The sequence below is a fragment of the Salvia splendens genome, chromosome 22 (assembly GCF_004379255.2).
Source record: "Salvia splendens isolate huo1 chromosome 22, SspV2, whole genome shotgun sequence".
NCBI lineage: Eukaryota > Viridiplantae > Streptophyta > Magnoliopsida > Lamiales > Lamiaceae > Salvia > Salvia splendens.
In genome coordinates, this window is record NC_056053.1 from 4247126 (window position 1) to 4270351 (window position 23226).

General features: G+C 36.5%; 2 protein-coding genes and 1 long non-coding RNA gene across 4 annotated transcripts; 2 read left to right on the forward strand and 1 right to left on the reverse strand.

Annotated features, from left to right (window-relative positions):
* Positions 1-2037: 2037 nt before the first annotated feature.
* On the reverse strand, positions 2038-7875 carry LOC121785698 (probable protein phosphatase 2C 52). Its single transcript, XM_042184104.1, has 6 exons — positions 7602-7875; positions 5946-6427; positions 5516-5860; positions 5313-5430; positions 5005-5228; positions 2038-2678 (listed from the first exon to the last, which is right to left on the reverse strand). The coding sequence occupies exons 2-6, from the start codon at positions 6186-6188 to the stop codon at positions 2208-2210; spliced, it is 1401 nt and encodes a 466-aa protein (XP_042040038.1). The 5' UTR covers positions 6189-6427; positions 7602-7875; the 3' UTR covers positions 2038-2207.
* An 8064-nt stretch (positions 7876-15939) lies between these two features.
* On the forward strand, positions 15940-16486 carry LOC121786382 (putative cell wall protein). Its single transcript, XM_042185002.1, has one exon. The coding sequence runs from the start codon at positions 16013-16015 to the stop codon at positions 16358-16360; it is 348 nt and encodes a 115-aa protein (XP_042040936.1). The 5' UTR covers positions 15940-16012; the 3' UTR covers positions 16361-16486.
* A 1191-nt stretch (positions 16487-17677) lies between these two features.
* Positions 17678-19862, forward strand: LOC121786514. Of its 2 annotated transcripts, none has more exons than XR_006047210.1 (2): positions 17678-17869; positions 18304-19862. It is a non-coding gene; the product is annotated as an uncharacterized LOC121786514 (long non-coding RNA). The 2 variants fall into 2 exon arrangements; XR_006047211.1 differs by having other exon boundaries at positions 18373-19862.
* Positions 19863-23226: the final 3364 nt, after the last annotated feature.

The window sequence follows — 23226 nt, forward strand, 5'->3', positions numbered from 1 at the left end:
AAACCCGATAAAATTTATATTATTCTATTTGTTTGACTCTAATTCGACACTTCATTGATTATTTTATAATATAGATTACTGAAAAAATAACTTTTCATTTTATATATTAAATATATAAATTATATATAAGTTTTTATTAATATAATAATAGATAAATGAATTAGAAACTTCAAATTTACTAAAAAATATATTTAAATTTCTAAACATGCTTTAAAATTTCTTGTTGTTTATGTTTTATTTTACATAAATCTCAAATATTAGTATTTGATCATATTTATGTTTGAGTTTAAGCATATATCTCAAATTTATCATAATTAAATATTTTACATTTTATAAATATAACTAATTTTCACCACTATTTATTGGATTGATCGCATGTTAATTTTATCGGTAGCAACCCGATTAACTCGATGGGCTAGCCCGAAACCCGAGCTTTTAGGGTTAGGGTTGAACTTTTATAACCCGAAAAAATACAACCCGATTAGCCCGCAACCCGAATAGGGCTGGCCCGATTGACATCCCGGCCTTTGAGATTTTATTGCAAACCTGTTCATTGTATTGGGAAATTAATTTTTTGCATGTCAGACTTTATTAATTGGTTCTGAAATTAATGTCCAACTTGGCATTATTTTCAACTACATTGACTATTTCCTAAGCATTATAGATTATTAAAATATTTAGTCTACTTTGTTCCTTTAAGTGTGTGTATAAAATGTTATTACTAAGATAAAATGTTTGTGCTCCTCTTATTTAATCAGTTTTGGGGTTCCTAATAATTTAATATATATCGCATAAGGGAAAGATTGCAAGTCGTTATCGTACTAGAAATTAGTATGATATGCCAAAATTCTAATATTTTTTCATAAGTGCGATATATTATTGTTGAGTATGAAATTTTAAAAGAAGTAAACCAGTCTATGATATTATGTTTATATATCTTAGAGCTAATAGTTTTTTTTAATAGCTATGATTTGTTTATTTAAGATATATTTCCTTAGGATTATTATTCTATATTGTCTGTACATAGAGTTTTCTTTTATTATTATTTGTCTACAATGAAATTTATTATAGCTTAGCATCGCTCACAGACATAAACATACAATTGAATAAAAAAATCGCATACTTATCTTCTTTATATTCTTAATTATCTATGCTGATTTTCTAGCACAATAATATGCCACTATTTCGATATATTTACTCACCACATGTAACTCTAAAACATAACTTAGCTAAAAACATTGATAGTATTATAATTCCATTTTATACCGATACGGTTGAACTAAATCTTAATGTAGAATATTCCACACAGATCCTTCTCATTATGTTGTCTATTTGTTTTAAAAATTGAATCATTAATATTAACAAAATCGGATATATTCGATCTCATTTATTCAATTTTTCCATACCCCAATTGGTATGTCACGATAAAAAAGAATATAAAAGTATTACGATAAACAAGTGGAAAAATATCTTATGCCAAACAATACCCTACTGTCATTCTCCAATTAATGATGAATAAATAGGCTATCGTGGATAGTGTGCATCCATATTGCTTATAATTATTGATAATTGCGTATCTACTAATTCTATATAGTGGAATTTTCTCTACCCCTTTTACAATACAAAACTTCTTAACTGATGATTTCCTTTAATTTTATATTGTTCGAATAAACTCGGACGATAGAAATTAATACACAAACATAATGACAATTAAATGACACAATTATTTAATATACTTATATACAAAGCTTGTGATAACCATGCAGTATCTACTTTTTTGGAGAATGGAAAATATTAGGAGAATGGAAAATATTAGCCAAGTGCGGTAACTACACATCTTCATTAAAAAAAAATACTACTACTCAAATCGAATTTATTTTAAATGATAATCCGAAACTAATGATCAACTTATTAAATTTATTTTGAAAAATTCGACATATTCATAACGCCACTAACAATTTTTTAGGACTATTCAATCTTTGACTTTAATTTTGACCATACGTGTTGTCTATCTAATAACTATTAAAGAAATTTTCATAAAAAAAATAAAAGATAAATTTCAACTGACCAAAATTTATGCCAGAACCATAAATAAATTTTGATCAAATTTTAGAAAAAAAAGAAAAAAATTAATAGAACACATTTCTTGTACTTTTCAAACATAACACAGCAGTGTAACAACTAAACCGATCACTTAAACGACGTCGTTATGGCCTCGGCTTTTCCTCGGAGAATCTGGGAAGCTGAACAAGAGAGTTCACTCTGGTCACGCCTTCCAAACCCGACCAGTTCTGATCCTCGCTGCCACCGGTGTTCTCCCCTTTGTCCGCCACAACCGGCACCCTGCTGTAGTGCTCGTTGTCCTCCGACGACCTGACAGTGAAGTTCCGCTGCAGGCATGGCTCGGAGTGCTGGCCGTCGTCTGATTCCACGACGTTGCCAGAGTGGTTGCTCTGGAGGGTTGCGGAGGAGAAGCCTTGCTCCTCGTAATCGGATTCCGTGTCCATCTTCCCGTCCAGGAATAAGCAGACGACGGCACAGTCGTCCATCTTTGATGTCGGATACTTGGATTTCCATTCGCGGGCAGCGTTCTCGACTAGGATACGGGCAGCTGAGGACCTCGTTGGGGACGATGATACAATCTCGACCACTTCCTCGTTGGTAAGGACATCCCATACCTGCATCGTGGGAAGAGGTTTACGTAAGGAAGCGTATTCGAAGGATTAGACTGACAATATATCAAAGTAATCCAACCTCTAAAATTGAAGATTAAGCTAAAAAATCAAAATGTTTAAGCATCTTATCTCCCGAACATTCATCACTTTGGAAAGAAACTTCAAACCAAGCAATCAAATAGAAGAAACTAAATCAAGAAAATTCTTGCCACATTCAAACAAGCATTGATGAAGAGCTTCTTCTACATCAATGAATCCACAGGCAAGGGAACAAGGAGAAGGTCTAGAATCAAAGCAGAGGTAGGCAGAGCCACACAATTTGTCCCGGTTGAGCATTCGGCTGGTTTCGTTGAAAAACAAATCGAGCAACCAAACCGAAGTCCGAATAGCATATACACCAAATTTTTCAAAATGGCCAACCCGAACCAACCAAGATTCTTCCTCAAACCAAGCCAAACTTCAATTTCAGTTCCGATTAGGTTTTCCGTTTTCGCAAAAAAAAAATCATTTTTATAATCAGAATTATTTTCCAAAATATAATCATAATAAAATCAACATCAATCAATGAAATAAAAGAGATAACATTTATTTATCATCTTAGAAGATTTCTTTAGGTTTTTATTATTAAAGAAATAAAAGAAAAATATAATATAAAATATATATTTCATATTAAAAGTTCAGTCAGTTTGGTTCCAATTGAAATTTGTCAGTTCCTATAAATTTATGAGTAAAGGCCAAAATTGGTTCTGAACATATGCCCATTTTACGATTTTAGTCCTAGACATTATCTTTTGAATTTTTGCATCATAAACATTTCAATCCGGATCAATTGGTTCTAAACTAACAAGTTCCGTCAATTTTTAAACGGTCAACATTTTAAACCCGATTTTGACCAACTAAAGTTGTTAAGTATGATTACTTACTCCCTGATTATATTCTTAATTATTTTAATAAATTATCATTTAAAATATAAAATAAATGGGTGTTCTATCAAATGGGTGGTGTCACTATTCCTCGCATTAACTTCTTCTTCCTCTCCTGCTCCCCTTCCTAACGATGCAGCTGCATTGCTCCATTTCAAATCCAAAGCCGATTTGAGGAACAAATTGAATTTTTCGCTTAAATCTAGCTCCGCATTATGCACATGGAAAGGTGTCGAATGGTCCGATTCCAGAGCGATTGGACTCATCATCGAGGATGTAAAACTCGGCGGCGTTTTCGCCCCGAACTCGCTGAGTCAGCTCGCCAAGCTCCGAGTCCTCAGCCTGCAGAACAACTCGCTCACCGGTCCAATCCCCGATCTCTCCGGTCTAGTCAATCTCAAAGCGCTTTTTCTCAACCGGAATTACTTCTCCGGCGCAGTGCCTCCCTCCCTCTCCGCCGCCTCAAAACCATCGATCTCTCCTGCTGTTGCTAGGGTTTTTGGATTAAGTCTTTGATACTAGTATTTGTTTTATATTTTAAATAATAATTTATTAAAATAATTAAGAATATAATTAGGGAGTAAGTAATCATAATTAACGGCTATAATTGGTCAAAATCGGGTTAAAAACGTTACCTTTTAAAAATTGACGGAACTGTTAGTTTTAGACCAATTGTGATTCGAGTTGAAATGTTCAGGATACAAAAATTCAAAAGATAATGTCTAGGACCAAAATCGTAAATTGGGCATATGTTTAGGACCAATTTTGGTCTTTACTCTAAATTTATATCAGATGTGGCTAAAACCGAACCAAACTGACCAAAATCCAACAGTTCAGTACAATTTTTCAGTTTGGATCCGGTTTTGCTCACCCTATCAATTTTTATGTCCATCAGCTAAACGAATAAGCATGAAACATCGGATATGGCCCTCATCTAGTCAACATCATTGGTTCAAGAAACAAAACCTAGGGATGCGGCCTCTCATTTATATCTCACTACTTGATTTTGTGACACATTTTGAAATTAAATGCATTGTTGATTCATTTATATCCCTGCAGGAAACCATGCCCTGCTGCAGTACCAAACTCTAGAAACTTGTTACTCGTTTTTCATTTAATTCAACAATAAAAAATGGGTTTGCAGCCAATGATCACACTAAAGGGGGCCTTAAGAATAATGTTGTGGCTTGACTCTCTAGCACCTGTTGCTCAACCTATACCAAAACCAAGCTACAATCTCGATCTTTAAACTAACCAATGCCTGTCTTAGAGAACATGTTCGCCGTAGGTGAGATAATAGTAAGGCGTCTAAATGCGAAAAAGTGAGGAATCATATACACATTTCAACAAATTCATCATGTTTGCAAATAACTCATAAATCATAGCTTAAAGAGAAGTACACTCACCCCATCTGAAGCAAGAACAACAAACTTGTCTCGGTCACTGAGAGTTCGAAAAGAGAATTCAGGGACAGAGATAACTCCATATTCCTTCAAGCAAAAATCCCCAAACGCCCGAGCCATTGCTAGACCAGGGGCATCATCAAATGGTAGCCACACTCTCTGTACTTCAGGCTCGTCTTGTAAAGCAAAAACTCGACCTTTACACCTCTTAATCCTCTCTGCCTCCTCTGTTTCAAGTTATAGCAACCATAAGTTTGCCTAATAACTACACGATTTCTTAAATCATATAATTGAGACAGAAAAGAACATACTAGGCAGATCGGGCTTTAGATCAACTGTTAATTGGATTGCCACCATCACATCGTTGCTATCTTTAGATCCCAAAATAGCTCTTGAATCACCAATATTGCCGATGAAAAGATTTTGACCCTTCAATAATTCAAGGGATGTTCAACAGAAATATAAGTGGAATACAAATTTTGATGTAAGACTTCAACAAAACTATAAATTATACCTGTTTTATAACCGACACAGCAGTGCTGCCACTGCAGAAGCAATCCAAGTTAGGATGGGACCTCAACTCTTTGTCCATTGACTTATATGCTTTCAGAAAAGCATCTCCCCACAAAGACTCCACTCCCTCCTCGACCGGTGTATCCTTCATGGGATCTACCACATCTGATTTCACATTCCCATTACAGCAATTCGCGCTTGAACCATTCTTCTTTGACTCGGATGAGTTCATAAAAGAGGAGAGCTTCAGCGGCAGCGTATCCCTGACTTTACGAGCAACCATATGTCCGTGGGGGCCATGGCCATCGTAGACGCCACAGAAGGTAACATCATCTGCCATAAAATCCTGCACATCCACAAGATTAAAGAATATCATCTTCTGAAATAGACAAAGACGGCCTCAACAACAGCAACAAAGTAAAGGGACTTACTTCCCACACGATCATAGCATCCTGGTTTATGCCTTTCCGGCCTTGCTGAGTGAATATGCAAGAACTGCTGCTCCTCCCATTGGTGATTATCCGGTTAGGGACAGAGGAGAGATGTTGCAATGTTGTGCCGTGGTCAGAAAACGTCCTCCTACTTCTCTTGCGCCGAAACATATCTATCCACAGACACGAAGGAGATATCCTTTCTCCATTACTCCTGCTACTAATAGAGACACAACCCCCCATTATCTCAGACCCAGAAGCAACAGACCATCTGGATTAAATCGAAGAACAGCCCTCTTCTTCTTGGTAGACCTGAATCAATCTCAATAATATTTGACAGATCAGATAGCATTTGACCAAGCAAAAGACAGTTAGGAAGAGTCACAAGATTCTGAATAAGTGAATATAGATTCTGGGTCCCTTCTTCTCTCAGTCAAACATCAAGTTGGTTTGAAGATGATGTGGACCGGTAACCAAGACAGCTAAAAAAAGACATTCAATCAGTGGAGTTTTCTCATTTAGCATTTCAATGTATATAAATATGGAAATAGCTGCAAGAAAGTAAACACCAAATTCAACAAGACTAAAATTTAATGATATAGCATGTGAAGTGTGAATTAAAAATTATCATAAGGTTGTTTTAACTACTTGTCCTTTGCCAGGAATCTCTCATTATTTTAAAAAAAGTTGTAATATTTCATGCTATTACAATTTACTACTCCCTCTGTTCCATAGTTCCATAGTAATGGAGGCGTTTCTTTTCGGCACGGAGATTAAGAAAATTGTGTTAGGTGAGTTAAGTAAAGGGAGAATAAAGTGGAAAATGAAAAAGATAGGGAGATGAAGAGAGAAAAAAGTAAGAGAGAGTAAAGTAGATGTGGAAAAATGTGTTGACTTTTACTAAAAGGGAAAATGACTCTATTACCATGAAACGTACCAAAATGGCAAAATTACTCTATTACTATGGAACGGAGGGAGTACAACCCAACCATCCAATATAATATTTGAGGACATAAGCATTGGGTGATCTTGAAATTGTCACATTTCCCACCACAAAACACAGCATAAAACAAGATAAGCCTTTAAGCAATCCGAATTAGTTGACTGATAAAGGGAATTAACCTCTCTAATCAAATTAAAGGCTAATGCTTTACAAGAAAACAGCTAAAATTGTGGGATCTAAAATAGGATAAGATATATCAACAGACACAAACACGCACACACACACAAGATCTAAAGAAAAAAGAAACAAGCATATACACTGTATTTGCTTTACAATACTAACCTAGAAATAAAGAAAGACAAAAAGGGGGAAAAGGAAAGAATAGATGCAATTGTTCAAACACTGATATTTCATTCTCTTGACTAATGGGATAAAAGCACAAAAGCGTAAAGCAAAATAATGGGCTGAAAAATCGTCAAACACTGAATCCCCAAAATTGAATTCTAATACGCAAAAGCTAAATAAGAGCAGATGAATCAAACCCTATTCCAAGAAAAGCGAGAAAAATAGAACCTTGAGCACAAAGCTGCCATCTACGACCAAATTCAAAGAAAAAGGTCACAAATTTACAAAACCCCTTTTTCACAATTGTGCAAATTGAAGGGAAATAAGCAGAATTGAGCATCCAGGGATAGAAAGAAAGAGGGCCTTACCGTACCTTGTTGTTGCATGAAGCAAATGTGAGCCCAACAGTTTTCTTTAAATTTGAGCAAGAGGGGTAAAAGCAGTGGAGAGCAGAGAGGTTGTGGTTGGGGGTGAAGAAGATGGTGCATTAATTGAAAATGCATGAAAAGTGTGTGAGAAAGAGAAAGAGTTGGCGGAGAGAATTAATATGATAACGGAGAGGTGGGTTTGAAGGAGCTAAAATGATGATGCTGGACATGGTCATTTCTTCTTTTCTACTGTCTTTTTTTGCTTACAATCAATCGTCTTCCATAAAGTGTGAATCGCCCTCTTTTTTATTTGACTCGCCTCTGCTTTTAATAGTAAAGGGTCCACCCCGAGCCCGAGCCCGAGCCCGAGCACGGTTCGATACTAAGACGATTCGTTGGACTAACGAACAATTTTGGATTCGACTGGACTAATGTGTATTGCGAAAACTAGTTAATCGAACATGTTTGCAAACGTTTCAATCGAGATAATACGTGAGCGTGGCAGACCCAAAAGCCAAAAACTTAGTCTAGTAAACTCATACAGTATAATCTAAATTCGTGTACCAAATTTTGAGATAATAATTTTCTTATGTTCAATCATAGTAGATGGCAAAGCGCAATGATGAAAGAAAAATTTAAAGGATATTTTTGTACTTTATATTCTACTTATATTTTTAAAAATTATTATTGAATTAGAATTTGATATTTTATCATATGCTATAATAAAAACAAATTAAGTTTCTAGGGATGTATTAAGATGACAACACCTCTTAAAATGACATCATACCACCATTCCTGACCAATCATTGTACACGTGGACGAATAATCAGCTGCCATGTGACAATCATAAAAAACGCTCAAGTGCAAATTTTCTCGGGCAGCAAACTAAGATGTGTTGTCATTTTAACACACCCCTTATAAATATATAAATCATATTGTAACTTTAAACTAGTTTTATACTCCATTTTAGTCGAAGGAGTATATAACTTTTATACTAGTTTTTTTTTTTTTTTTTGGAATTTGGCAGTGCACATTTTACGTTTGCTAATAACGTGATTTTTTCCAAGCCCAATGTAATATTTGTAGGTACAATTGAAATATTTCTGAAAAAATAAGTTATTGGGCAACGACACATTTCAATTTCACTCTCTCAATCTGAAAAAATAAGTTATTGGGCAATGCAATCTCTGCACTATGCCAAATTTCAACAAAAATGCGATACGCCGATATGTTCTTTCTTTGACTCGATAGAAATTTCATGTTAGATAATAGTACATGATTATTTATTTATACACAATCAATATTTAAAGAAAAATACTTGCATTAACCTATTAAAATATTATACTTATATAAGTGTGTCGTGGGAAGCTATACTAAGCTGCTATATAGTAGTAATTTGAATATGCCACTTTTGTATTGGAAAGAGCTTTCTTGGTAAAGAGTATTGCAGCAGATAAATAAGCGAATATTTTAAATAAAAAGGTTGAAAATAAGATATTTGAAATGAGATTTAAATTACGAATGAAAGAACTTTAATCGTAGCTTCCATGATTTTTCGAAATCTTAATAAAATAATTAGATACTTAAAATTCTCCTATGGCAGTATATATTTAATTAATCTGAATCTTAATTTTAAATCTTTATCGCCATATCATTACTTGATGTGATGCGTTGATAAACGCAAAAGCCCAAAATTGGGGACGTTACAAATCAAACATTTTTAATATAAACACATTTATTTTTATTAAAATATTGTTCCAATAATAGTACTCAATACTCGATTACCGATTGAAACCCATTTTTAAATAATTATCTAATTTCAATTATTCCACCTCCAAAGCCCCGAGCCCCTGACTCCTTGTATCAATGAGAGTTTAAAACAACATGGCTGAGGCAAGATGGGCTTAAGAAAAAAAAGAGTGGTGATAAAATAAAAAAATACTCCTACTTAGCCGCATTACGTTAGGCAACTTAGGTTGGTAGGATAAAATAAAAATACTACAAAAAATGGACGTTTTGATAGGTTGGGTTAGAGCACCCACAACTGTGCTCTTGCCAACGAGCACGGTTGTGGGCCCGGCCCCACTTTTTCTGCCTGCTCTTAGGCAAGAGTACAACACCCACAGCTATGCTCTTCCGCAAGGACGAGCACAAGGGTCCTACCACTCCATTATTCAATTTAAATAAAAACATTTCCACAAAATTAAAATACATTACACATACCCGGAATAATATTACAAAATACATTAAAAATTAAAAATCACATAATTAAAATCCTAAAAATTAAAAATTACATAATTAAATTCATAAAATTAAAAAAACTCACTACTCGTTTGCCGAATTTCGCTCACATGGGTTCGATTAGGTCTTCTTGTTGCTCAACGTGGGTTCGAGTATCGCGCATTATGTGCCTTGTTTCGATCCTCTCACCCACCGTCGTATGCACACCTCGGTGTGAGGGAGACCTCGCGCTTGAGCTTCTGGCTTCATCCTCGTCGTAGAAGCTAGCCGCCCTCGGTCCTTCGTTGCTATAATCATGTTGTGTAAGATAATACACGTGTACATGATGTCGGCGATATTATTCACGTACCACAGCCGAGTCGGGACCTTCACAATGTTGAATCGGGCTTGAAGGACCCCAAAAGGCTCTTTCGATGTCTTTCCGCGCGGACTCTTGACGCTGCGCAAAAAGAACCCGTCTCGGGTCTTGCGGGTTGCTGAGCGTCTTCACAAAAGTCGACCATCTTGGGTAGATACCATCGGCGAGATAGTAACTCATGTGGTATGTATTTCCGTTGACGGTGAAGTCGATCGTCAGTGCTACACCATTCAACACATCATTGAAGAGGGGTGAAGAATATAGCACGCTCAAGTCGTTGTTGGATCCGGCAACGCCGAAATATGCATGCCAAATCCATAGGCGGTAGTCGGCGACCGCTTCAAGGATAAGTGTTGGGCCGCCGCCTTTGTAGCCGCTTAAGTGTTGCCCCCTCCTAGCAGTCGGGCAATTCTTCCACCTCCAATGCATGCAGTCAATGCTGTCAAGCATTCCGGGAAAGCCATGGACTGATTCGTGAAGACGAAGCAACCGTTGGCAATCATCGGTGGTGGGTACCGGAAGGAATTCATCACCGAAAGCTGTACGAATGCCCTCGCAAAAATTTTTAAGACAAAGGATTCAAGTGGACTCACCGACATGAAAATACTCGTCGAAGAGGTCGGCTGTTTGCCCAGTAGCGAGTTGTCGGATGGCACACGTACACTTCTGCAACGCCGAGATACTTTGCCGACCGGCTGCATTTGGACCTGTTTGGAAGAATTCAACACGGGCAGACAATGTGTTGACAATACGCATAAACAAGCGCTTTGACATGCGAAAACGGCGCCTGAAGTAATCTTCCGGAAACCGCGGCGGGTCGGCAAAATAGTCGACAACGAGCCTTTCGTGGGCTCCCTCCCAGTCACGATGGATGTAGCGGCGAGTTGATCTAGGTGGTTGAGGAGTAGGGGCGGAGGTATTCGCTGCGACATATGCTTCATAAGCGGAACGATGTTGTTAGTAGTATTCTTGTTCTTCGCGCTCCGCTTTCGCAATAAGATAGGTGAAATCCATTTGAGGTTTTGAGTGAGAGATGAAGATGTAGATAAGTTGTATGAAAAATATGAATGATTGAGAGATGAATGAGAGATGATTTGATGTGAAAAATGGATGATGAATGTGTGTATTTATAGATGATTTTGGGGAAAAAAATAAAAAAAATACAGAAAAACGGAAAAAAAACGACATTTTTTTGGGATTGGGAATTTTTTTTTATTTTTTGGTATTATTTTCGATTTAAAAAAAATAATTTTCCAACGGATAAGCCGTTGGCCAATCAGACGTTGCCACATCGCCTGCTCGCTGGCACGGACGTGCTCGATGCATCGAGCAGTGCCGTGCCAGCGGCGGACAGCGTCTCCGTGCCGCTGGCACGGACGCGGCGGTGCTCACCGTTGCAGATGCTCTTATATACATTTTATAAATTGTACTATATGAGATGGCATTTTGCCCTTACAAATCATATGCATTTATTATTTATATAATCACAAGTTTGTTATGTAATTTTATCAATTGCGCTAAATCAATAATCCTTAATGAATGAAAGTGAGGTAAAAAAAATTTGTTTGCAAGCAAAAGAGGTAAATTAAGTACTTGATGATTCATTAGACCAAAAATATGAAAATTGTTAGTCATAAGGCCGACTTACATTCATCTATTGATTAAAAGATAATTTGGTTATAAATATTCTTACTGCTACATTAATTTTTCATTAAGTTATTAATTCTTTAATCATGAATTATGGTCTGCCTTGTTTTGTCCGAATCGAAGAAACTTAATCGAACACGAAAATGGAAATTGGCACTAAAAATGGGCTCATGCACGTTGGTGAAAGATGGATTCGTACAAGAACATGGAATCCTCAAGAATAGGTTTATTCGAGGAAACAACAATGAGCTCAGACAATTTAAAAACATTATTATAACTAGAAAAATCGAAATCCAATTGAACAACGAGAGATAAACCCATAAAAAATTCGATTTGATCCAATAAGAACATGATGATTTAAAGTTTGGTTCAGATAATCCCTTAATTAAAAATAATACTAATACTTTAATTATTTAAAAAAATAGTAGTAATTATTTAGATTTAAATCATGAATAAGTTTTAATCCCCGTTATATCATTTATTTATTGTGTAGTAACAGATTAAACCATGTAATATCAGGTTCGAGTAGTTATCGTGTTGTTTCAACTCGAATTGTATTGAATCTTTAACGACAGAGGAATTTGTGATATAAACTCAATATAATGAAAAGGTTTAACTCTTCCAATTAGCAAAAATGGCTGATGATGAACACAAAACCAGTATCATATTATCCATCAGAACAACAATACTACTGAAGATAACAAACAGTCTTATCAGCAACACATCCGAATTCTCGCAAAGCGACAAAAACGATGGATTCATACTAAGACAAAACAAGACGCAGCAAGACCACCAAGAGTCGAACTCCCTTCGAGCATATCTCTAACATTACACGAATCACTTCTTCACAACTACAAACAAAGTAAAGTGCCCCACACGATTTAATCATCCTGCATAAATATGGATGAAACAATCAATACATTTTTGAAAGACAAGATTATAGTTCAACTCAAAATTCTATCATTTCTGTGTTCTTAATTAAAAGTTCTGTTGTAGGGATGGAACATAATTGGCTTTTATGGATACAACTCACATAAATGATGCTAAGTTGTAGCAACTTCTCTTGCAACAAAAAATTGAAACACAAGTTAGTTGTACACATTTTCTTCGCATATGAATTGAGTAAAATTGAAACCCTAATATGACGCAACGGACGTATAAGATGACCGTGCGAATTTCAAGCCATTTCGATACAGAATATTTTTGAGACGCTTTCATTACCAAAAATGGTTTTTTAGATTGGTTTAATACATAAGTGTGCTTAATTTGATAAATAGGAACACATTTATGCAAGGAAGTGGGATCATGATCCCTATCAAACATCATTTGTTTAAAGTTACGTATATTTCTCATTATTGAATTCATCCAATAAAAAATGGGATAATATAATATGCCAATTATTTTCAATATTCCATTTCTAACATTTGTTAAAGAAGTAATAATTACAAGTCTTAAGTTGATTTACGGTTAATTGAACTAAACCAAAGAAGGAAAAAAAAAGAATCTTGCTTGTCACTATTTTTGGTGGAGCACCATATTTCATTCTATTGTAGAAATGTCAATCGGCTATAATGCAACAGTTTTACTACTGCAAGATAGATATACTCTATTTAGACAACAGCTATCATGTGATTATAATTCAATAGCTTTATAAAAATGATTACTTGTAATTCACATTTGCAATTTCATTCTCTCTCTTCTCTCATGGGTACTGATCACTTACATTTTCTGATTCTAAAATTTTATCTAATTTCTAGCTTTTGTTTGCAGATCCAGCAGTGAAGTATATATATCATGACGCTGTAAAGAAGAGAAAGACAAAAACATGATTGCTTGCTCGTCTACTTAGTTGTCACTGAAGAGATAATGAATGTGTTGTTCGACTGAGTAGGCGTGATTGGTTTAGGCCTTATTGAGTTGGGTCAATTAATATTTCACGGACAACTTACATGTAACGATTAACTTTAAGTTTTCTGAAAACTAGAAAATAGCACTGTGTGTCTAATGGTCTTGGACCAAATATGTCATGCTTCATAATCTTTTATGGATACAACTCACATTACATGAATCGTTTATTTTTTTGTCTTTACATAGTTAGAAAATTGCACGTAGATGCGACTAAGTTGTAGCAACTTTTCTTTCAACTATCTTCTTTCCTAAAAAAACTGATACACGAGCTAGCCGATACCCATTTTCTTCACAGGTGAATCCAGCGAAAAAGAAAATGATTTTGGTTATTGAAATTATAGATTATGTATAGTTAACATGCAAAATTTATATCGAAACTTTAGTGTGGGAAATCGGCACAATTTGAAAAGTTAGTGATTTTTAAGACCACAATTAAAAAGTTGTGGGAAATACCAATTTTTTGTGAAAGTTCATGATTTTTCTGACCAATTTTGAATGTAGTTAATTATAGTTAATTATAAACAATTATGTTGCAGCTCTAGATCAAGCTAGTTCATATACTACAACCCCAAATTGTAGACAAACACCAAACCTCATTTATAGATCCGTACCCTTTCAGAGTGAAATCCATAAAGTGAATATTACCAAAGTAAAATTAAACAATAATTAATAGTAATATTGAGTAATAAGAAGTGTCCCTTTCATTGGTGCCACCAAACAAAGTTGGCTGATCTATGATGCCCACTAGCCTAGTGTAAGAAGACAATATATACAGAATGTTACTCCATATTGCTAGTATTTAGCAAATTTAAGAATGAATCTCGTCCTTTAATCTTGTTTGTTTAGCTACATGCACCCTAGCTATAGATAATATCAATATCAATAATGTCGACAAATAATGACACTAAAAGTAATCCATTTATAATCACACTACTTGATAGTAAAAGCTTATGTGAATTAATTTTGTAGGTTATGCATTATGCTCAATGTGTTAGACGTAATGAAATATTTTTGCATTGCTCAATGTATCGGTATTATGTTTAATTACAAAGTAAATTATGGCATAAGAGTAAAACTTTGGTTATTCAATTAATTATTTAGCATAGTTAAATCTAATAACAATAAAATTAAGATTTGTTATGAGACTGCAGGTTCTTTTGATGTTAATGCTATGATATTGGCACTGTCGATTGTTTTTACGTCAATGCTACTTCCAACGACAGTCACCATATGTATCTTTAGTTTTTATCACGCATTCTCTAATCATTTCGTCTCATAAGCAATCAACATCTCTCGCAACCCCTATCGGCTACTGCCATATTGCAACTATTTTCGTTGATGCCGATACCAAAAAGTATGTACCTAAGTAAAAACCCCCATGTCTAGTGAATGTGATATTGATCATTGACACGTGCTGGTGAAATGCAACCTACTTGTGCCCTGGTAGATATGCACTTGTATTCAATTAGCCGTTAATTATTGGTTTGGAAAGGACATGTACTTAAATGAGCAACCACTCTATAATGCATGAAAATAACGTTTCATATAATATACACAATGGAATTGATATGTCACACGCACTTTTCAGTATCTTCTACGAAAACAATATTAATATTGTTCTATTTTATTTGATTACTATTTTTTTATTATACTATATCATAAAATTAGCATTGTGACAATCAATTTAAAAGTTACATAATACATGGTACTCCCTCCGTCCCATAGTAGATGTCACACTTGGAAGATGACACGAGATTTTAGGAGATGTTATTTTATGTGTTAAGTGGTGAGATAAAATATAATTTTATAATTGATGTGAGAAGAGGAAATGTGACATCTTTTGTGAGACAAACTAAAAAGGAAAGTGTGACATCTACTATGAGACAGTCTGAGTACTATAATGAAAACTTGATTTATTTTTTTTACCAATCTCATCGAGATGAAATAGAGGGAAAAAGGGAATCTTTTTATGCATGAAAGTACATGGACCCAATTATTTATGAAAAACAGTTAGATGGATCCGATCTATTTTTTTTTACAATGAAAAAAACATAAAAAACTTGAATATGCCTTTATGATTTTTCACTCATTAAGAGAGCATGCAGATAGATATTCTACGTCCTCTCAATGAGTTCAATTAATCACCGCCAAAATTGTCACAAAAATCACTATAAATTCCCTATCAAATCCAACCTTCCATCATCACAAATTCTCTACAACAATCACATTTCCCATTCCCATACCCTTCATCAATACAATGGCTTCTTCAACCTCCTTCTTCCTCTTCTTCCTCCTCGTCTCGTGCCTGGCCCTCGAGGCGGCCGCAGGGCGCGAGGTCCCGACGGACTCCAAGATGTCCTTCGACGGCACTGTGTGGATCCCGGGCCTCGGCCGTTACATGATCCCCAAGAAAGGCTCCAAGTCCTTGGACTACAACCCCATCACCGGAGCCCCGGGAGGGAACGGTTTGTCCATCCCTGGGTTCGGTGGCTCGACCGGAGGTCGCAACTACATCCCTGGTGGAGACGACACCTTCGTGCCTAATCCTGGCACGGAGGTGCCCGTCTCTGGCGGTGGGGGGATCCCTGTACCCTCCAACCCTTGAGCTCATATGAGATGAGAAAGGTTGAAATCTAAGTTTTTTACCGTTTATTTTTTCCTTATGTTGTATAAGGGTGTGCAGCTCTCTGCCATGTTTGTCGTCAATAAAAAGTGTGTGTGTGTTTCTCTACTTCTATTCTTATGTTCCGGCCGAGAGCTTGAGAGGGCGAAAGCTCGAACAACAGCCTCATTTATCACTAACCTAAAACAAGCTCCAAAATCTGGCCAAAACAGACATGAGAGAAATTGCAAGAAATCACTAGAAACAAACAGTTGCATTATTTGAGAAAATCGAAAAGTGAAACTAAAATCTTCTTCAAATGAGCTAAATGAATGAACCTAGAGATCATCTGAGAGTTGATCAATTTATGATATGTGACGAAATCAAGAACAACCATTGCCATTCCACAATGTATAAAAATGCAACTCTTAGTCATTAAACTCAAAAATGAAAAGGCTAAACTCTTCCATTTACCAAAAATGGCTGATGATGAACACAAAACCAGTATCATATTATCCATCAGAACAACACTACTGAAGCTAAAAAACAGCCATATCAGCAACACAACCCAAATTCTTGCAAAGCAACAAAAAACGAGAAACTCATAGCACTGTCATGAGACGATGGATTCATACTACGACAAAACAAAACGCAGCAAGACTGCCAAGAGTGGAACTACTCCCTTCGAGCATATCACTCTTAACATTCTACGAATCACTTCTTCACAACTAGAGACGGGGTAAATTGCCCCACACGATTAATCATCCTGCATAAATGGATATAACAATCAGCTCATCTTTGAAAGACAAGAATATTTTTCAAATAAAATTCTTTCAATTCTGTGTTCTTATGCTATAGGGATGGAACATAAATGACCTTTCACATTAAAATCATCAATCTAAGCTACCAATAGTAGGCCAACCAACATTTACCACCACACAAATTGGCTTAATTTTGTGAAACTCTCATTGGATTTTATAAATAGGACTGTAAAAGTAAAACCTCAAGATTACAGCTCCAACAACTAACTCTATAACACTACTAAAAAATTTCCTATTATTACACCTAGTTTATCACACTTATCAAAAGGTGTCATTATATATAGTCAATCATTACACCCATCTTTGATCACATTTTTATCAAATGCTAATACTGCACTTCAAATGAATGTAACAACGAGATGCATTTCCTTACACTTATTGAAATGTTTTAAAATTTTATAATAATAATAATCCTATTACTGTATATTTAAATAATAAAATATAAAAACTAAATTAATAGAACATGTAAAGCTTTTACCACACACCACAACTATTTGATTATTTCACTTCCCCCCATCCCTAATTCACGTCTCTCTCTCAGTTTCAAATCCCCCAAAATTCCTTCAACAACATCCTTTCCCTAATTCTCTCAATCCGAGCAGGAGATTGAATTTTCATTGCTAACAGGATTTGTTGCAGAGAAACACATTCGGGTTTTCGGAGGATAGAATTTTCCAGCAGAAAATTCCAGGTTGTAATTTTGTGATTCAAGAAATATTTATCTCTCTTGTTCCATCAATTTTGTAGTTAGTATATGGTCATTTTGATTTTATTAAGTGTTGATATACTGCAATTTTCCTTCAGATTCTCTCATCCAAAACTGAAACTACAATTTATTCATTTACATTCCCAAACTTTGGTTATTTTCATGTGGATTGTCATTAGAATGCTACCCCAGCCCCTCATTTGTTTTAGTTTTATTTGAATGTCTTTACTTTTAGTATTTGTTAGTTGGGTATCTTGAATTTCTTAATAATTGTACGTCCTATTACACATTTAAGATTTCAATGTTTGATTTATGTTTGTGGCTTGAGCATAATTGAATTTTACATTGAAACCTTCTTCCTAGAAATTGTGTGAGTTTAGCCATGGGTGTGATGAGATACTATATTTTAGTTTGTTCAGGTTGGAATTAAGTATTAAGGTTCTATGATGCGCTGCTTGATTGATTTGCTTATTATGTTATAACAATAGTGAGGCCAATGAAATAACAAAATTCACTCAATGAAAGGTTCACACACCACACCAGGTATTCTGTCTCTTGTAATTTATCCTCTAGCAAATTTAAACTTGTTGCATAAGATCAATGTATTGAATCTACTCGTAAGATCATTTTACATTTGCATGTTAGTTCATATGGATACATGTGATAATGAATGATAGTATTAATGAATTACTGTTGCCTGATATGATTACCAGTGACCAAAATCACTTGATGCCTTTATGTGAATTTATTCGTGCTTAAAGTGTAATTCTTCTTCTCGACTAGTTGACTCTTTGGAACTTATTAGTTTGACAGAAACTTACCCTTCTAGAGAGTTTTGGTTTGTTCCACTTCGCGAGTATTGCTCTGATTATTGTTATTTAGCCAATTAATTGTGCAGACATAGTCACATGTTGCAAGCTCTGTTTTTTTCTTCACTAGTTAGGAATGCCGTAGAGATGCAAGTTTTTAACCAAGTCAGCAATAAAAGTGCAATGTCCTTGCTACTGGGTTGAGGGGTAGTTTATGTAAGTAGAATCCGATATTGTCTTTCTCTCAGTTGTTCATTTTGAAATATTTAATAAGATTCCATTTTTTCTTATTTTGCATCAGAGCATACAAATTAAGCTTTGCAAATTAAGTTTGAAGAACACTGTGTTCCTTCTTTGGGGTCTAAAAATATGAGTGTTGTGGATCAATGGCTTCATATGTTAAAGTATATATCTAAAATTGTTATTACTGTAATTCTGAAATTTTTTCCATTTATTGAAGTGCATATTATTTCTATCAGTGTGAGTACTTCGCTCTCGAGTCTCAACTTGTTTGTGATTGGTTACTTCACAAGTTCGGCTAGTCTCAGATTTTCTTGTGTTTATTATGTTTGTCCGACCGATTTGCAGGTCCAAACCACAAGCCAATCTTTGCTAATGCGGGCATTTAATCAGGCTATCAGATCGACAAGGAACTCGATCATTTGAAGAACGCGTTTGAGGTAATACTATCTTCCTAGTGCTTTTAGCTGTAGAATTAGTGATACATCCCTTGTCAAATATTTCTCATGTTTTTTAAGTATGAATGTTTGAATTCTGTTTGAAAATAGACAAGGAAAAGGGTGATGGTAAATTCGTTCATAATTTGAGCTTTGAGCAGGTAAAGCCTTAGTTCTTTTCTAGACTTTATATTATCAATTTTGCTAGCTTAGTGGAGTATTTATCTTGAACACAGTATCAAATTTTGTTTTGATATGTTAAATAATATATTGCATCTCTATTGCATTAACAAGAACAGATGAAGTTATTGTGGACATGAAGATGTGATGCTTGTCAAAAGGAGCTCAAAGGAAAATAAAAAATGCTAGATGAATGTTAGATCTAGAATTTTATATTTGTATACATTGATTTTCATTTTACATTGTATATATTGATTATTTTAAAATTATTATGCAAATTTTTTATGTAACAGTCCTTTTATATTTGAGGCATTTTAAATATTATATTTAATTTATAGTTATGTATTTAAGTTAACATTCTATTATAAGTGACTAAGAGTATGTTGATATCTAAAGAAAAATTTTAATATTTAAATTATCAAAAAAGATAAATAATTAAAGGTGGAAAATGTAATATTTTTAATTGTAGGTGGAAAATGTAAATTATGAATATTTGTAGGAAAAAATGTAATTTCAATTATTTATAGGGAAGCTTTTGTAATTTTCAGTTGTAAATGAGTGCAGTCTATATTTGCGTTTTGTTACACTTAAGTGACATTAGACGGGCTTTGTCTTTACAGTCTTAGGTGCGGTAATAGAGACTTTATTGCTACACGTCACCTATTATTACATCTACTAATATCACACTTACACCAAATGCCACTATGTAATAAGAACATATTTATGTTGACAGTTCCAGGGGTGATTATAAGCCTATTTTCTAGTAGTGTAATAAATACTACTTCAATTCAACCAATATAATTTGCTACATACTCCCACTCAATTTTTGATTTTGGCAAAACGGCCATCCACAATAGCGCCTAGCGCACCGCTTAGCCGAGCGCCGGCGCTAGGCGGTGCGCTAGGCGATCTATTAAAAACCGCCTAGCGCTCGGCGGTTCCGTGGCGCTAGGCGGTGCGCTGGGCGATCCGCTCGGCGCTATTGTAGCGTCCGGATCGCCTAGCGTGATTTTTTTTTCGAAACACTATATATACGCGCCTTGCACGTCATTTTCATTCGCACCACTTGTTTTAATGAGTACTCTCTCTATCTAAATTTCTGTACAAGATCAACAACGGTAAATGGATCTCAACAACGAGCCTACTTCAGGGAGTAGCGGGTCTCAAGCTCAAACTCCCCCGGTCCCGTGGGAAGTGGATGGAGTCAGATGCCACCATACTACGACATGTACCCGTGGCAGCAGATAATGCCCGGGATGCCAGCCAGGGGGGTTTCCGGCGATGTCGGTGTGGGCACCCGGGAAGCAGATGATGCCCAGGGGGTACAGGCGACGCAAGGGACGCCCGGGGGGGTACCAGCAACGCAATGGACGATGGGGGGATCCCAGGCGACACAGGGGACGTCGGGGGACGTCTATCGCCCCAGTTTTGATTTTTCGACTGGTTCGTCGCACACATCGACCCCAACGGAGTCGCAGCCGTTGCCCCAATTTGACACTTTCTCCTTCGATGACTTAGGGTTAGATCTTCTCGGTGCTTCGGATGCTCCCGTTCAAACGGGGGGCGCAGGGCGGGGTCGTGGCGCCCCAAAGAAGAAAAGCAAGGGGAAGAGGGTCGGCGAGTCCTCGCAGCCGGGTGAGGACGACAGCTCGGTACGGAGGAGGTGGACGGATGCGGAGAACGTTGCGCTGTCCAAGGCGTGGGTGAGTGTTTGCGACGATATTCTCGTTTCGAACAACCAGAGGATCGTCAACTTGTGGGGCAAGATAGCAGCAGCCTACCAGAGGTTTTGCCCGGAGGGGAGGCGATGCACCGGGGAGGATTGCCGGAAGGGGTGGGACCGAATCAGGGCTGCGGTCTCCCGATTTTCCGGCTTGTACACCAACGCCCTCCGCATGATGAGCAGTGGCCAAACGGAGGAAGACTGCAGGAGGATAGCGGAGAAAGCCTTCCCCCTGAAGGGGGTGTATAAGGACTTCACCTACTGGAGCTGCTATCTTGTGCTGAACGACTCCGAGAAGTTCTGAGTAGGTGTCGACGCTGGCTGGCCGAAGAAGCAACGACTGAACTATACCGGTGATTTCAGCGGCAGCAGCGGTGGTTCCCACGACCTCCCCTAGACGGCCCAGGAGGTCCCGACCCCTCGTTCGTTCGCTCGCCGAACTCGCCCGGTTGGGCACAAGCGGGCTCAACGGGAGGCGAGGGGGGTCGTCGGGGGTTCCCAGGAGGTCCAGTCGGCATCCCCCCTTGGCCAATCCACAGCGGATCTCAAATTCTTCGCGCGTCAACAAACGCGCGCTCAGATGGTCAAGACGATGGCCGAATGGCGGGTGGCGGTGGACCCCGTGGAGAAGAGTTTGCTTCAAACATTGCTCCTGAGCATGCAGGAGGATTTGGAGGCGGCACAGAGGGAAGCCGCCGGGAGTAGAGGCGGCGGCGACGGAGGCGATGGTGGAGACGGAGGCGGAGGCGATGGTGCCAACAACGACGGAGGAGATGACGACGGAGCAGAGGAGTGAATTATTGTACTTTTTTGTTAATTATTGTAATTTTTTAAAATTATTGTACTTTTTTTAAATTATTGTACTTTTTAAAATTTTAATAGTATTATTAATGTTTCCCGTGTATGTCTCGTAAATTAAATTCCTTATATTGTGTGATTGTTAATTATTTCATTTTTATATAATTGTTATTAGTGATGTGGCTATTGATGTGGATGGGCTATTTATGATGTGGCTAGGCTATGACTGGGCTATTTATGATGTGGCAGGAGGATTTTAAGTGTTGATGATGTGACAGGAGGAGTTTGTGGCTAGGCTATGACTGGACTATTGCTGGGCTATTTCTATTGTGGATGGCCTTATGATAAATGCAAATTAGAGTTTATGTCTCTCTCATAGTGTCGGATCTAGAAAATACAAATTGTGGAGTCGGACAAATGAAAAGTTAAACGACTATTCCAATAAATTTTTATTCTAAATATATTTGTGTATAATATTTAAGTAAGTTTATAAAAATATTATACTACTAGTATAATTTAGGGATATTGGTACCTAATATCATGAAACTTTCAAAAAGTTGGGTTTTTGCCATTAACTTTGAAATTGACAAATAATATCACGAACTTTATCCCGAGTTTGTTATTTCCCACCAAAGAAAAAATTTCAGAAAATAATATCTTGATACGAATTTTTTTTCGTAATTTCTCGACAACAACATCAAGAGCTTCAAGTTTTTCAATATCTGAGAATAGTTTTTTCTTGAAGCACATCCTCTAAATTTGTTCTTCAATCTATTAATATAGCCACAATTTTTTCATTGGTGGGAAATAACAAACTAAGGGTAAAGTTCGTGATATTATTTGTCAATTTCAAAATTCATGGGAAAAACTCAACTTTTTGAAAGTTTTATGATATTAGGTGTCAATATCCCTATAATTTAAGTTTTTTTTACACAATAATTCATTCTTACGTGTACTCATATCTTGAAAGCACAAAAAACACATCCCACAACGTATTGTTACAAAAAGGTTGTATCGCCAACCCCGAGCGCCCCCCACCCCCGGCTCGACATCAGTGAGGGGAGGTAAATCACGGTACTCTGCTCACTAGAGGGGAGAGTTCAACCCACTGTCCCACCGGAGACCCACCTCCATAGAGGCCTCACGCTTGTGCCC